Consider the following 16,124-nt stretch of genomic DNA (forward strand, 5'->3'; position numbering starts at 1 on the left):
CCCTCCCTCCTTCCCTCCCTCCTTCCCTCCTTCCCTCCCTCCTTCCTTCCTTTCCTCTTTCTTATCAAGGGTTAAAACCAAACACATGAACAATATAATTATGCATTTTGTGTACATATGTTGTACGTCCGAGGGAGCCCGGGCGCCCCAGAATACCACAAACAGAAGTAAAACACGTTGCAACCTTCCTTCCTTGCAACAGACAGATGATGCCCGCGTGCTGGCCACAATGTAGGAGACCAGAAGGAACCTGTCCGTTTTTAATCAAGTCTTCCTCCCTGGCAGCGCCCAGTGCAGCGTTCTCCCTGCGCCCCGGCGAAGGTGCCACCTTCCCACTTGGTCTCCATAGCATCGGCGCCTGGCGATCCCCGGGAGGGAGCTGGTCGGCGGCGCGCTCCCGGGAGGCGGGCGCCTGCTCCGCGCGCCGGCGCCCCGCTCGCTCTGTCCGTGGTGCTGAAGCGGCCGCGGGCGCCCGGGGCCGCGCCCGGCCGGCCGAGGCACCTTCCCCGACGCCGCCGACCGCCGCCGCGCCGCCGTTCACCCCGGGCCGCCACGAGCGGCGAGCTCTCTCCACCTTAACGCGACTCGGGCTGCGCCGCGGGACGCGAGGGGACCCGAGGCAGCGGCGCCGCTCCCCTGAGACCAAGACGCTCCCTTGAGTGTTGGAAGCGCCCTGCTCCTTTCAGCAAACACACGTTATTTTTTTTAAAAAAAGTACTATTCTTTTGCCTTTGTCCTTACACAGGGGTCCTGTGATCTAGCCACCCTTCCGTTGAAAAGCCAGAAGATTTCACAGCAATAAGGCTTTCGACACCGGGAATTTAAATTGCTTTTTTTTTTTTTTTCCAGTGGACTGACTTCGAGAGCGAGGACTCGTCGGCACCCGCCCAAATACCGTGGCACTGCGTGCGCCCTGTGCCACCGGAACCTCCCCTTCCAATGAGACTTTCTGATTGTGTCTACCAACTCTCCTATTAGGAAACCCGTGGGCTGCAGGCAGCTATTCTGTTGTATTCTGTTCTCACTCTCCCTCCCCTCTCTCACTCGCACGCTTGCTGGAGGCACATCAATACCACTCTGCTGAGAAGAAAAAGCCCACAACTACCTTAAGGGGTTAAGACAATATGCGCCATTCTCGCCTTCTATAGCGATCACTACTTAAATCTGGCAAGAGCCCGACGCCAGGCTTTGCAAGAATGGAGTCCGTAAAACAAAGGGTTTTGACCCCAGGAAAAGAGGGGCTAAAGAATTTTGCTGGAAAATCCCTCGGCCAGATCTACAGGTAAGAGAAAGCAAACCCCTATTTGCCTGGGGCTCAGCATGAAAAAAAAAAACAAAACCCTGCAGGGCTGTTTCCGCAAACCCTGGCTGCTTAGAGAGGTTTGTAATATGATCGGAAAGTCTTTTTCCTTGCTCATGGCTGGAGCGGGGCTGCTCTGGGAACCTGCTTATTTATTCAGGAATGTTGCGCTAAAAGAACCTGTCTGCTTTGTGTTTGTGTGTGTGGTTTTTGTTTCCGTACCTGCAGATTCTTGTCCTTTCCTGCCCAGGAGGTATCCTCTTTACAATTGCAAAATGACCAGTACCCGTTCAAAGAACCTTTCATTTGGTGCAAATTCCTTGGTTGCAGACAAATTAATAATAATATTTTTTAAATGCACCCCTTTAACAATTAATCAAGAAATTCCAAAGAGTAATGGTAAAAAGAAATTTAGATCTGAGCTTTAAAAACCACCTGAGTAGTGAATCCCCCAAGGGCACCATCCTTCTGTAAAGAGGAATCAAAACATATCAATAATTGATAGCGAAAGCAGTTCTTCCTGAACCCAGGACAACGTCTGGGTATTTGTTATTATTTGACCTCTCCTTGAAGCCTATTTCTTGTATGGGAAAGGTCACATTACTTATAAGAAAAAAAAAAACAAAAACCCATAATAATAACCAGCAACATGACTTGGAAAGTACTGGAAATTAATTTTTTTTAAATTTAGCCTCCCGATAGTCATTGTCCTAATTATGCTGTAAATTTCACAACTAAATCCTTTCCAGATATTCTATGAACACGCCGTTTCTTAATAATAGGAGCAAAATCGAGACGAGAGTGCAGAAACAAGAGAATAAATGACTCCAGGAGAGCGCTAATTTTCACATTTGGGAGACAGAAGCCTTTGGAAATGTATAGAAAATGACCAGCGCGCCTCCCAGCTTTCCAAATCTCTTTGGTCCTGGTGGCTTCACGCAGGCTCCATCCAGCACCTGTGCCGCAGTAGCTACCGCAAGGGCCCTGCAGTCCCGCAGCTGCCCTGGGAAGAGCTGTGCCTTCCCCGCCCAGCTGCCATCAGGTGGGGCGTTCAGGTGCAGAGTTCGACTTTGTAATAGGAGTATGCGAAGCCAGTGTGAAACAAATGAAGCCTCATTAGTTCAAATTTTCTCTCCCGGTATATATTGCCCTGTGCTCTACAATTGGGATTGGGATTGGATTTTAGGATTCAGCATCAACAGAGCCCCAAATACATCTGTGCCCCATTCCCAGGTGTTATTCTGTAGAATTTGGAAGTACGGCTTTTTTTTCTCCCCCCCTGGTAGCCTTCAATTGCTTGACCGCCATCGCCCAAGCTCTGCATTCCTGGAATTGATCTTAGAATTTCATTTGCTTTATCCATGTGTATGAAACAATTGTGCCTGGATTTATCATTTAAAAGGGCGCACACAGAAATCAATTGTATGGTAGACTGGAAATACCTGCAAATTGTAAATGGAGAGGTTCTCTGTTTAAATATTGAAAGCATTTATCTCAAGGGACCACGGTGATGTTACCGTTCACAGTCGTTGTCTTGTTTTTCTGAAATAGAAATTTCACGGGCATATTGTGGACTAGAAACAACACTACCAGCTTTTAGTAAAAACCTTCCTATCGCTTCGCTTTCCCCTCCCCCCCGCCCCAAGGACAAAAGCCTAAAAGGAATCAGACGGGTGCAACCTTGTGAAGTGCTCTCCTAATTAAAAAACACAAACCGAGAACTCAACGTGAGACCTTCCCCCGGGGCGTGGGCCGTCGCACCCGAGCTGACGGGGGCGCGTTTGCACCCCAGGGAGGCGCATTTTAAGTCTTTGGAAGTGGGCCGGGGACGTTTTTCGGTGTCTGTAGCTGAGAGAGTGGTGACGCGAGATTGTGGATAATTAATTATTCATGCTCTGGCAGGAGGAAGCCTAGGTGTCGGCCATAGGTTGCCGAGGCCTTTGTTTCAAACTCGAGTAACCAGGGGCAAAAGTAGGACGTGTGAGCGGAGAGCAAACGCTGCATTGGCGCCCTGGGGCCGGAGGGGCCGGAGGGGGCGCGGCTCCCGCAGAGGGAGCGCCCACAGACCCTTCCGCCGGGGCGCTGCACCCCAGAGGCCTAGGTCCCGCGGGCCCGGGCTCAGTTGGGGGGCGGGGGGGTCGTGGCGTCCACCGCCCGGGAAGCTTTAAGCCGCCCGGGAAGGAAGGCGCGGGGCGGGTGCGGGGCCTCGGCCGGCCTCGGGTAAAACAGCCCGTCTCGGGGTAACGCGCTGCGGCGGGGAGGCGCCTACACAGTTGCAAAGAAGGCGCCTTTGGGGTGCGCCTCCTAAGCTGCAGACCCCGCGAGGAAGTTAGGCCCAAGCCGCCTGCGTGCTGCGGGGGCGGGTCCCAGGGGACCCGACTGATGCCCGAGGCCGGAGGCGTTAAACTGCAGGGACCCTGCGCGGGCAGGGGCTGGCGGAGGCTGGAGAGCCCGGGGGCCCTGAGGCCTCGACTCCCTCCCCCGGGGGCGGGTCAGCGCCCCTCCCCTCAGCCCCCCGGGCCCGGGGAATTGGGGACCCGCGGCGCCTGGGGTGCCTAACCCGGGGCGTCCTTGCCCCCCCCCTCTGCCGCGCAGGGTGCTGGAAAGGAAGCAGGACACCGGGGAGACCATCGAGCTGACGGAGGATGGGAAGCCCCTGGAGGTGCCCGAGAAGAAGGCGCCGCTGTGCGACTGCACGTGCTTCGGGCTCCCGCGCCGCTACATCATCGCCATCATGAGCGGCCTGGGCTTCTGCATCTCCTTCGGCATCCGCTGCAACCTGGGCGTGGCCATCGTGGACATGGTCAACAACAGCACCATCCACCGCGGGGGCAAGGTCATCAAGGAGGTGCGCCCCTCCCGGCCGCGCCCCCGCCCGCGTCGCTCCCGAGCCCCCCCCCTCCCCCGCCTTCCTTTTGTCGCCTGCAGAGTGGAGCAGAGCGTGTCGCTCACGAGGTTTTGGGGAACAGTCACGTCATACACGAAACCCGGGCTTAGGGATGTCCGCTAAATCGAAATCGTTTCCTTCCCCCCCCAGGGATGGAGCAGCGCGTTAGTTGTAATTTCCCGCCGAATCCCTCCAATTCCCGCCACGCACTTTTAATAATGAAAATGAAACGAAGTCAGACCCACGGGGCGCCGCCGGGCGGGCAGGGTCCTCCCGGGGCCTCGGGAGCCGTGCGCCCCGCGGGCGGGAGCGGCCCCGACGCGGCGCCCCCTGCGCGCCCGGCCCTGCGACCCCGCGATCTTAGCGTGTGCGGGGGACCCCTAGAGGGAGGGTCAGTGCCAAGGTCACGGAAACCGGCGGGTCGGTGTTTCCGTGCAGGGACCGGGGTGACCGTGAGCCCGGGGACGGAGGGTCGCGAGGGTTCATTCCGCCCGCGCTTTGGACGGGAGGCCGCGAGCGCTGGGCGGCCCCGGGGGTCGCGGGAGACGCGGCAAAGCGCGCTGGTTTCAAAATGTTACCCAAGGGGGGCAAAGGGGCCCCGGTTCCTCAGGCGGAACAAACGCCCTTTGGCCTCCCCCCCTCTCCGAAGCAGGGTTTCCTCCCGGTTCACTCCAAGGTCCACCTGGCGCGCCGCCCGGGCTGGCGGAGGCGGGGTGAGGCCCCGACCCGCAGGCCCCCGCCTCCCGGGCTCCCACCACCGCCCGAGCGGCTGCTCGCTCCCCACCGACCCCCAACTCCCCGGGGCCAGGGGCCAGGTCTTTCGGGCCCGCGCCCACCAGTGTTTTGCTGGGACCACCCCCTTCCCAGCGCCCCCGGCCTCCGCCCCTCCCCCCAGCGCCCCGTGTCCTTCCCCAGGATTTCCAGGGCTGGGTTCGGTTCCCCGGTGCCCCCAGCCCGGCGCCTCTGCGCGCGGGGGGTAACGGAACCTCTCCCTGGGGAGCCCGTATTTCCCAAAGGGGAGCCCCGAGGCTTCCGCCTTCACCCAGGCGATCCGACCAGCCTCACGGGGTCCCGGGGCCCAGCCAGGGGCCCAGCTTTGCTGTTAATCACAACACGTTTCAGATGAGCTCGGATTTTCCGTTAGAGGAGGCGCGTCCCTCTAAGGGGGGTTGATTGTTTCGTTAGGAAACGAACACTAACCCACCCGCACGCCCCGAAGGCAGCGAGTACCCCCGGACTGAGGGCCCTTTGGCTGAAAGCGAATCTTCAGCCCAGGCACTGACTCTACGCTCTTCCTCGGCCTGTTTTTTAAATTAATTTTTATTTTTTTAAAAAAAAAAATTTTTCCTACTCCCATAGAAAGCCAAATTCAACTGGGACCCCGAGACCGTGGGGATGATCCACGGTTCCTTCTTTTGGGGCTACATCATCACGCAGATTCCCGGCGGCTACATCGCGTCCCGGCTGGCGGCCAACAGGTAACGCGCGCGGCCGGGCTGGGGTCCTGGAGCTCGGCCCGCAGGAGGGGGGCGGAGACGGGGGGGGGGGGGGCGGAGACGGGGGGGGGGCCGGGACGACAGCCCCCGGGGGGGGGGACTGCGAGGCCGCGTCTCCCAGTTCCCCGGCACCCCCTCTCGGAGCAGGAGCTGCTGGTGCCTCCTTCCAGAGTAAGCCCCCCGAAAGGACAGGGCTGTCCCAGGCGCGCGGTGTCGCTGCCTCGCCGCCCCGACTGAAAACACCCTTCGCAAAAATAGCCGACGTGCGGTGAGGCCTGGGGGGAGCTGAGGCCTGTGCGGCGAGCGGGCCGCGCTGGGGCTGCAGGGCAGGGTGCCCCGCGGGGCGCGGGCGTCACGGGCTGGGCTCTCCGGGGTGCGCCCCTCTGGTGCCCGGCTCCCTGCTGCGGCGGCCTCCCCGCAGGGCGCGTCGAAAGCCGGGCCGAGCCCGCGCAGGTGGAGCTCTAGGTCTGAACTATTGGTTTCTCCTGAGGCTGCGGGGATTTCAGGCGCCCCGGGGGCGATTCCACCTGCAGGGAGCTTGCGGGGTAGGGGCGGGGCGCTCGGGGCGCGCGGGGGCTCAGCTGCTCCCGCGCCCGCCGCGGGGGTCCCAGGGTCCGCCCTCAGGAGCGCCCCGAGCGCCGCCCGCAGAGGCACCCGGACATTTGGGGTGGGAGCGTCAAAACCCACAGCCGTCGAGGGTGAGGCGGCGTCGTTCCCTTCACGGCGTGGACTATGACAGATAAACTGGGCGCTCTTCGCGCCCGGATTGCCAGCTGGTGCAGCGCGCAGGCCTTCGCCCCTCCAGGTGGGCTGCACCGGCGCCCCACAGACGGACCTCCGTCCTCCGTCAGACCTGGCGCCTCCTGGTCGGGTCTCCGGTCTGCTGTAAACCAGGCCCTCTCCACCTCTCGGTGAAACCTCCCAGGCCATTTCCAGTGGCGTTTGTCACCCGCACAGGCCCATTCCCAGAGGTGTCTTCTTACCCAAGATTTCCCAGTCCTTCCCAAGGCCTAGGAAGGAATTCTTGGGAATTTATTTCAGGCTTAATGATTCTCGAGTGAACATTTGGGGACAGTCTTTCAAAATGTCAAGAGGAGAGTGCAATAGATTTAGAATAGTGCCCTGTGAGTATTGTTTTAACTCTGACATTGCAGATGGTTAGCACTTAGATCTGGCAAGACACAAATATTCTTTTTTAAAAGGAACCTGTTTAAAATGAAAAGCATGGACTGTGTAGAGAACTCAATTTTATAAATTTTATGAATAAAAGGAAAAATGATATTAGGCAGAAAAATCTAAGGAAATATTCCCTTAAATATTATTGATAATGTACTTGTTATATTTTTGGCTTTTATATCCATAATACATAGTGTCTTCATTTCATTTTTCCTATAAAATATTTTCTAAAATAAAATAAACGTCCCCGGAAAGATATTCCAAATACATATATGAAATATTTTCACTTCAGGGCATAAATATCCAATAATTCACCAACACCCTCCCCTCAATGATACAGGAAACACAGATAATGTGAAATGAAAATATAATGGCTGTGCCGTAAGATTTTTCAGTCAAAGCCTCCAGATTGCCAAGTGTTAAAATGCTAACATTTTCCTGCCAAGAAAAAAACACCAGGGATGCCCCAGCTTTCCTGGTTGTAAAACTGGCAGATCAGTAAACAGGCTTTTCTCCCTCTGTGTGTGTGTGTGTGTGTGTGTGTGTGTGTGTGTGTGTGTTTAAAGCAAGTTCATTGTTATCATTTTCATCATTTTTATTAAAGAAAAGACTTATGCTGACTCAGGTTCTAATTTATTTGGTACATTTTCCTCAGAGGAAAAATTTCTGAATTTTAGAATTTTTATTTGGATTGCTGTACACCTTACCTTTAGATAAGTATTCAAGGGAGAGGAACTTAATGTTTTCATGTGCAATGATCTGTGTTCTCCAAGACTGAGAAAACTAAGTTAAAATTCATTGTAAAATATGAACAGATAGAAGATTATAGACTAGCTTCTTTATTATCTTAGGATTCTGACATCTTTGCTATATTTAAAAAATATAATAAAACAAGTACAGTTGAAGCCACTTGTGAAAACAGGTTTTAAAAATATATAACATCCCATTTTCTAATTATAAAAGTATTACACATGAAATAAAAATATATAAAAAAAGAAAGGATAATTATGATCATAAATAATTTAATCACCCAAAGATACCTATTATTAACATGTTGACGAATGTCAAATTAGTCCTATACAGGCTACAGAGAATTTAATCTTAGAAAGCTTTTTTTAAACACAAAATCGGAGAGATTTTTAGAATTGGTTTGAAAAATGTGTGTATTCTATTATAATCGCTTTCAAAAACAGTTAAAACAACACAGCAAGACCAGTTTCCACCTAGGAGTACTGATGCCCATTCAAATGAGCTTCTCCCTATAGATCATTTAATAATAGAACAAAATTTCCCCTGGGTGGGCTACTGGGGACAGATTCCTTTCCCTCTAGGTGTAAGAGAAGCTCACTTTGGAAAATGTTTGCCATCACTGTTCCGGGTGGGGCTGGAACAGAGGAACGGGGGCGTGTGGGGCCTGCTCCTCAGGAGAGAAGGGCTCCTGGCTACACTGCCAGGCAGGTTCTCAATGCAAAACAAACAGGAGTGATGTGGCGCCTCCATCTTATGCACGAAGCAAACGCAGGCCCACGCTGGGGCAGAATACAAGTTCTTGGTTCTTTTTGTGGTCAAATTCTAAGTATTCTTGCTTTCTTGCTCATGGAATGGAGGAAATGGGCGGGGGGAGGTCCTGGGGAGAGAAAACTCAGTTCCAGAGGGCGGCTCTTGCCTCTTCCTTTGTCTTCCCTTAAAAGGCTACTGCAGGTCCTGGGCATGAGAATTTAGTCACCTCCGTGGAGGGCCTCAGGGTGGGGAATCAAGAAAGACTTCTCGTAAGATCTGTCGTGTTTTCAGATGAGAACATTTAACATAGTGATTAAAAGGTGTTAGGGACGATTAATTTTGCCTTTAAACAATACAGGGGGGCATGGAGCTTCCAGTAATGCAGATATTTACAAACGTGAAATGGCTAAAGACTATTTCTGCCTTGTATTGAGAGAGTGAGGGGGACCCTTGCTGGGTGAGTATTTAATGTGAAAAAAACACACTCAGAATTTTGCTGTGAGCATAATCAAATACGGCAGAATTATCAAAGGAAGTTTGACCAACATCATGGTTTTATTGGATGATATTATACATAAAGATTATTCTTGCCTCTTTAGTCTAGGGAGCAATATTACTTAAACCCTATTTAAAATTTTTCCCTAATCTGTTCCTGTCCCCCTGATTTGCCAACCCCACTTTAGTGTTTTACATAGCACTTATTGCCACCTATTTTACTTACTTTTATCTCTGTTTAATGTCTGCCTTTCTCCAATAAAATGTAAATTTCATGAGAAATTTTTACTGCTCTATACCTAGCCTCTCAGATAGTGCTTGGCCCATGATAGAGCCTTGTTAAATAAATAAAATAAACATCACAACAAAATGTTTGCAGCTTTAAAAAAAAAACCCAGCATGGTATAGTGCTTAAGATATAGGTTCTAAAACAAACTGTATGGGTTCAGGCTCCTGAATGTGCTATTTAATAACTGAATGACATGAAACATTATTTAACCTCTCTGAGCCTCAGTTTATATTTCTGTAAGAGGGGACTAACAAAAATACCTACCTAATACGGTTATCCTGACAGCTAAATAAGAATATGTGTAAAATTCCTACAAATGCCTCACTCAATAATTGTTTGCTGTTGTCATTCATTATTAATAAAATCTTAAATTCAGAAAAGGGTTGCATGTGTTTGTCGTATAGAATGAACTCCCTGTAACAGAAAGAACCCGTAGTAGAGCTGGACAGGGCTCATTTAACCCAATCCTCTCCTTTTACAGACCAGGAAAGGAAATAGAGAATCAGGGAGGTGGTGACTTGCCCAAGGTCACAAAGAGATTGAGACTAAAATTCAGGTGTCTCATAGTACATGAGCACAGGCCACATCTACTTTGAAATTTAACATCTCTGCCTGATATTTTGTGCTTCGTTGCAAAGTTCACTTTCAGCAGCAGGCTGAGCCATCTGCTCTCTGAATCAGTGCCTACAATCTATCATGCCCCAAATCCTGGACAGAAATCCATGAATTAGAGAGAGAAGCCTTTAGTAGGCCCAAGGGATCCTTAGATTTTTGTGGCAGGAGAAACATACTGTATTTGTGTGTGTGTGTGTGTGTGTGTGTGTGTACACTGGCTCCCAAACTATTTGGCCACAACAAGAATGATTCTGTTCTCTCTGCAAAAGGCAACATCCAAACTTGATAATGACTTAAACAAGGAGTGTGATTATCTGTTTTTTTAGAACTTTTCCTACCTATCCAGCCCCTTTAGCAGTTTGGGCTCCTAGAAGATTGGTGGGGGAGGGGATAGTTTAGACCTTTTGTTAAAGAAGTGTTCTTCCTTGGGATTTGGAAGGATCCAATTCAATTCATTCTACTAATGTAAAAGAGCAATTCATACTTAAGCATGAACAGGCTCAAATGGGTGGATTTTAAAACAGTTTATTAATGTGCATTTGCATTTACAAAAATGAAATCTGATATGCTTTAGATAAATATTCTGGTTAACTTAATTATGAAAATCCCCTGGTGAGAATGATTTTCAGAGCAAGAGGAATAAAGATATTTTAAACATAACAACTTTATATTTTAAGCCCAGAAAGAAAACTTTTGCTGGAGCTATTCTGTCTTTTTTCTTCTTAGAAATAAAAACAATGAAAGTGTGCTTTATTTATCAGAATAAGCATTTATTGGAAATCTAAAGTCTAATCACAAAACTTACTCATACACTATCTGCTTATCTACCTACCTACCTACCTACCTATCATCTTTTGTCTCTGTTCTTAACTGTTTACTGCCACATTCATTGCAGGCCAGGGTTCCTTACCCTTTCCAGTGAGAAACATCTGCAAATCCCTTTTGTGTGAGAAAATAATTCAGACCATACCCGTAAAGCCTGCTGCAAGGGCCCCCTGTCCTGCTCTGGTGGAAAAGCACTCATAGGTCTTCAGTCTTTTCGGGCCAGAGGTGACTATTTCTGTCTCCCTCATCTGGCTGCCTGTCAGAATCCAGCTGCCTTCCCATTGTGGGCCCTATAGGTTAGGTATCTAGGGCAATGCAGAAGAGGCCTTCCTTTCCTCGGCAAAGCAAATACGCCTTCCTTCCGCAAGATGAATAGATGGATGGGGGGGGGGTGTCCCTAAGGGCTTGCACGTGGTTTGCTGACACAAGCTTCTCTCAGCTTCTCTGGCCTTCTGTGCTCCCCTCCCCTCACCCCTTACTAGCGCTGGCTTTCCCTGGGCTGCCACATCCTACCACTGCGGTGAAGGGGCGGCCTCTGGAGGGGAGGGCCGTGATTTTGAAGGAGGAGTCAGGTGGGCAGCTGGTAGAATGATCCCCCTCTGCCATATGCCACTGTTGGGGCTGTCTGATTTCTCTGCCATGAGTGATGAAGTCATTTTTACAACTTAATGATGCACCAAGGGACCCCGAGGGCTGGCTCGTGCTCGCGTAGTCCTTATTTAATATGGGAGTGGGGGCATCAGATGTGACAAAGGGAGGTGCCTGAGCGCTGATTTGATTAGATTAAATAGATTAAACAGCCTGAATCACTATTCCTGCACACGCTCCAGGAGAGGATTAGTGCCACACCTGGGGTGTGCTACACTAGTTCCCTGTTAAGTGACAAGCCACTGCCCAAATGGAGATTGATTGATCCTGGGAAAATGGATATAATCTGTAGAAGTGACAAGTCACCGGTGTTTCTGTCACCCCTTCTGGGCAAATCCTTGTGGGGTGGGCTTGATCTGTGAGGGTGTTCGTGGCTGTGGCTCCTAGAAAAAGAATATGCCTGGGAATCTCCCAGCTAACCCACTTTGGAACACACTGACGGTTCAGCAGGCAGGGCGTGGTGCAGGTTTCCAAAAACAGCATTTGCTTTTCCAAACATTTCTATATCAGCAATACTATATGCCTCTCAATTTTGGCGACCTGTTTAGTAATATAGAGCCTCTTACACCACACTTACACACACACACACTCATGCACACATTTCTTTCCTTTGTCTTTCAGTGTGAAATGGTTATACTTTCTTTTTAAAAAAATTTATCTTTACTGTTGAAAGTATTACAAATGTCCTTCTTCCCCTACCATTGACCCCCCTCACCTGATTACATTTTCTGACATATAATCACTTTAAAAACACTGGTGTATGTATGCGTGTGTGTAACAAACAGAGAAAAAAAAGTAGAAATTAGGTTTTCACTCAAAACCAAGCAAATTGAAACCATTTTAGTATGTCATTTGCTGCAGAGGAAGTCATGAGGAAACAACAATTTTAAGTAGCTTTCAAGTGGTGTATTATTATGAAAAGTAAGCTTAATAAGCAAATGGCCCTTATTTTATTTTTTACCTTTCTTCCTCTTAGCCGCTCTAAAAGGCAGGCACTCTTATACCCGTTTTATTGATGACAGAACTGAACACAGTAGCAGAGTTAATTTCCCAAAGATCACTAGCTGGTAAGAGGAAGAAGTGGGGTATGAACCCGTGTGTTTGATTTCAAAGGATGTGCTTCTTTATTGAACAGGTTTCTCCTATTGAATAGCTTTACTGTGCATGTTCTTTTAAAACAATTTATTTTACAGTCTCTTTAAAAAAAAAAAATTTTCTGTATTGCTTAGTGCTTGGCTAGGTCTGTAGGAAAGAACATGGCTGTGGAATAATGAAAATATTTATTTGCATGATTTGACTTTTTAGACCAGTCTTTTGATAAGAGGATAAACTTGAAAAACCTATTACGGTGGGCATTGTTTTCAGGGCAGTTCAAGGAAACCCAACTATGTGTCCAAGTTGAGGCCAATGCTAGGAATCATGAAAGTCACATGAATACTAGATGTTTCTTGGTGTCTCATTTGTTTTCTTCTGTCTGTTGAGATATCAGAAATATAGTCAATGCTCATGTCTGCTCGCTTGTTTTTGTAACGTCAGGCCAAACAAAAATGATGACCATCACACATAATACAATATGCACGGCTACATTAAGTATTGACACATGGTGAGGTTCTTTAAGAGGAGAATGTATCGCCCCTCAAGCATGATGACCTAATTCAACTTGGAAAGCAGTGTTATGTTAACATTTCAGAGACAGTGGTTTCAGAGGCTGACCAGGATGCTGTGATGAACGGAAAGTGTAATGGCAGTTGGCTTCAGGAGATTTCCACAGTGTTGTTTGAAAGACTGAAGGATGAGGCCAGACTGGGCCGTGTACTTGAACCCAGCCACTCTCTCAAGTGAGGATCTTTCCACAGGGGTACTCTAAATTCTAGTCCATCGCGGCCATCCTACAGTTATTCTGTGAGTCACTCAGCCTCCTAGGATTGTTAGGATACCCAGAACAGCAGTGTGTCCCCATTAAAGGCTCAAGAACAAATAAATGGCCAATGGATTGAAAAAGATACCAGGACAAAGCAGGTTCAAAGAAGAGATATGTCATCATATACCTATGCCCCAGGAAGGGCCATTATCATTGCCCTCTATTTGAAGTCTGCCCTCAAAAGTTTAAGAACATGCCATATACAAAGCCTTCTGCTAGCATCATGGGGTTTGAAGAAGTGAAACAGAGATCTGGACTGTGTTCCCCAAGAAATTCAAGGGACTGAGGGGGTAGAGAAACCCATGATATCTTAAGCTGTCTAATAAAAGTGCTCCACAGAGCATTAGGAGTATCTGTGAGAGGAGATTAGCTGGAAAAGGGGTGTGTGTGTGTGTGTGTGTGTGTGTGTGTGTGTGTGTGTGTGTGTGCGAAGTACTGGGGGTAAGAGTAGGGGAATACCAAGACATTCAGAGAAGGGTATCAATTTTAAAAAATGTTTCCTGTCTGATATTTTAGATCCACTGTTGGGCTACTGATTGAGAGGCTAATGCGTGCTGACTAATTCTGTTTGCCTCCGAAATGGGAGATAGAATTTCCGCTACAAGCCTTCATGACCTTTGAGTTGCTAGAATTTCAGGATGACATGGAATAAGTCCAATCCGTTGTCACAGAAATAGCATTAGTTAACCAGGTCAAAAACATTCCCAAAGAAAGGGACAGAGAATAACCGTTCTCTAAAAACTCTCTTGAATGTTAGGAAATTTCTACGTAATGATAGCTGATATTTATAAACCATTTACTATGAACCAGACACAGTCCCCTTTCACAACGGATTCATTTAATCTTTGTGACAATCCTTTGAAGTATGAAAACTTATTGTCTTCATTTTACAGACGTAGAAAGTGAGGCTTAGAGAACTTAAGTAATAACTTGCCCGGTGTCATACCTATCAAGAAATCAGAGTTGGAATTTGAATTCATACACTGTTCTTAACTAATATTATGTCATGCTGTTTATACTTCCTTAAAAAAAATATGGCAGCTGCTTAGGCAGTTTGGTCAATGAGAACAGTTTAAAACCAGGCCAGCGAACTTCACTTTGGGTCTTGATCAGATGACCTAATTAGGATTTGTGTTTTGTCAAGGATATCATCCTCCCCCCCTTTTTTAAATTTAATCTTTTTATGGTTGCCACCATTGCAGATGTCCCCCATCTTCCCCTTAGCAGGTGATTCCGTTCCACTCTTGCCACTCCCATCTGTAATAAAAGGTAAGTCCCTAATTTCAGCTCTGTCTAGCTCTGTTCAATCTAGGCCTGCCTCTGCCCCACATCTGTCCCCTTTGCAACGTTGAGGGGGAATATAGAGCATGGCGTTGCTAAACCAGGGATTCTCAGGTCAGGAAAAGTGAATCATATCACCTGGGGACTTGTTAGAACCGCAAAGTCTCGGTCCCCTCACAAAGCTATTGACTCAGAGGTTCTGGTGGCCCGCAATCTGTGCTGGAACAAGCCCCCTAAGGTGATTCTCACACGGTATAAAACCTGGAGATCACTGCACTAAACTATTTTATAATCTGGAACTTCTTTTCCACACTCAATTCTATTTCTTCCATTTCTTTTTTGCATCCTAGACTTTGTTCGTAAGAAGACAAAACCCTCCCTAAATGAGCCTCTGTTTAAGTACTTCCTTCAAAACAGGAGGGGCGGGGTTGAGTTCTGCTCTCCATGTCTGCAACCATCCGTCTATCGATAATGTTTACTGTTTTTGTCTTGCAAAGTTCTTGTTATTTGATCTGCTGCTGCAGGTGCTGTGAGGCCTAATACCAGTTCCCCTGCCATTAAGGTACAGCAGAGCTTAGTGGTTAAGTATCTAGAATCTACAACCAGACCAAGAAGATAGAAACATAGTGCTCCGCCTAGCACTCATGTGACCTTCCAAGTTATTTAACTCAGTGGCACATGGTTATTTTATCTATGAAATAAGGATAGTGTTGGAGCTTCTTGATATTGTGGTTGTTAGTTGAAAATGAGAATCCAGAACAGTGACTGGTACACATTAACAATTCAATAATGATTGGCCATAATAATTTCTACTTGACTGACTCCTTTATGGATTCATTTTCATATTTGTCAGGCACAAGTCAAACCTTTCAGGTGCATTATTTCACTTAGCTTCAGAGAAATCCTACAAAATATAATATAGTAATATTATCACTGTATGAGTCCTAACACCCCTTAAATGCTTAGGTCACGCCAGACATTCTCCTGGGTGCTTTACTTGTAAAATATCATAGGTTCTTTTAATATCCCTCTTTTGTTGATGAGGAATGAAGCATAAATAGTGAAATAAACTGCTCAAGTAAGAAGTGACGGGAATGAACTTTGAACCCAGGCAGCCTGGCCCTGCAGACCAGGCTCCTGACTCCCACCGGGCGCTGCCCCTTTAATAGGGAACTATCAGAAGCCTAGAAAGGTTAGCAGCCTTCCAGTCACATCCTTACTAAGTCACAAAGCTAGGGTCTTAAACAATTCCCATACCGTTTTTATGTCACTAGTTTTTCTTTTATTTTTCTCTGCCACCATTAATGACTTTGGCCCCCTGTTCTTCTGCGAGACCTCACCTTGCCTGAACTTACGTGAACCCTGATCGCCTGCTCTCTCTCTGGCCTCACAGATCCCTCTCCCCTCAATCCCAGTAAGTCCCCCCTTCATTGTAGGGGCGTAATAACCTATTATCCTCTGGGACCTGAACCCCATCTCTCCCTACATGCCATGACCTAGGGACCCTGCCCTCCGTCCCCTGCCTCCCTGGCACGGCCCTTGCCCATCGTCTCACTCTGGATGTTCTTACGTCTGTTCACCAGCCATCTTCCAGGCGGCCCTGGTTTCTGGAGTTTTCTGGAGTATAAAGCAATCCCTTGCATTTTCTGAACCTTTGCTGGTCCGGCTCCTGGTTTCGGAATCTCTTCCTT

The 16,124-nt window shown here is 48.4% G+C and overlaps 1 protein-coding gene across 1 annotated transcript in view; it reads left to right on the plus strand.

Moving 5' to 3' along the window:
* The first annotated feature begins 1,153 nt into the window (after positions 1-1,153).
* Positions 1,154-16,124, plus strand: part of SLC17A6 (solute carrier family 17 member 6) — a 35,556-nt gene continuing 20,585 nt past the window's right edge. The window contains exons 1-4 of the mRNA XM_087821782.1: positions 1,154-1,282; positions 1,551-1,553; positions 3,896-4,148; positions 5,547-5,665. Of these exons, the coding sequence (XP_087677908.1) occupies positions 1,197-1,282; positions 1,551-1,553; positions 3,896-4,148; positions 5,547-5,665 (461 nt within the window). The 5' untranslated portion in view covers positions 1,154-1,196. The remainder of the gene's footprint in view (positions 1,283-1,550; positions 1,554-3,895; positions 4,149-5,546; positions 5,666-16,124) is intronic.

This window comes from Miniopterus natalensis, chromosome 11 (assembly GCF_054644295.1).
Source record: "Miniopterus natalensis isolate mMinNat1 chromosome 11, mMinNat1.hap1, whole genome shotgun sequence".
Classification (NCBI taxonomy): domain Eukaryota; kingdom Metazoa; phylum Chordata; class Mammalia; order Chiroptera; family Miniopteridae; genus Miniopterus; species Miniopterus natalensis.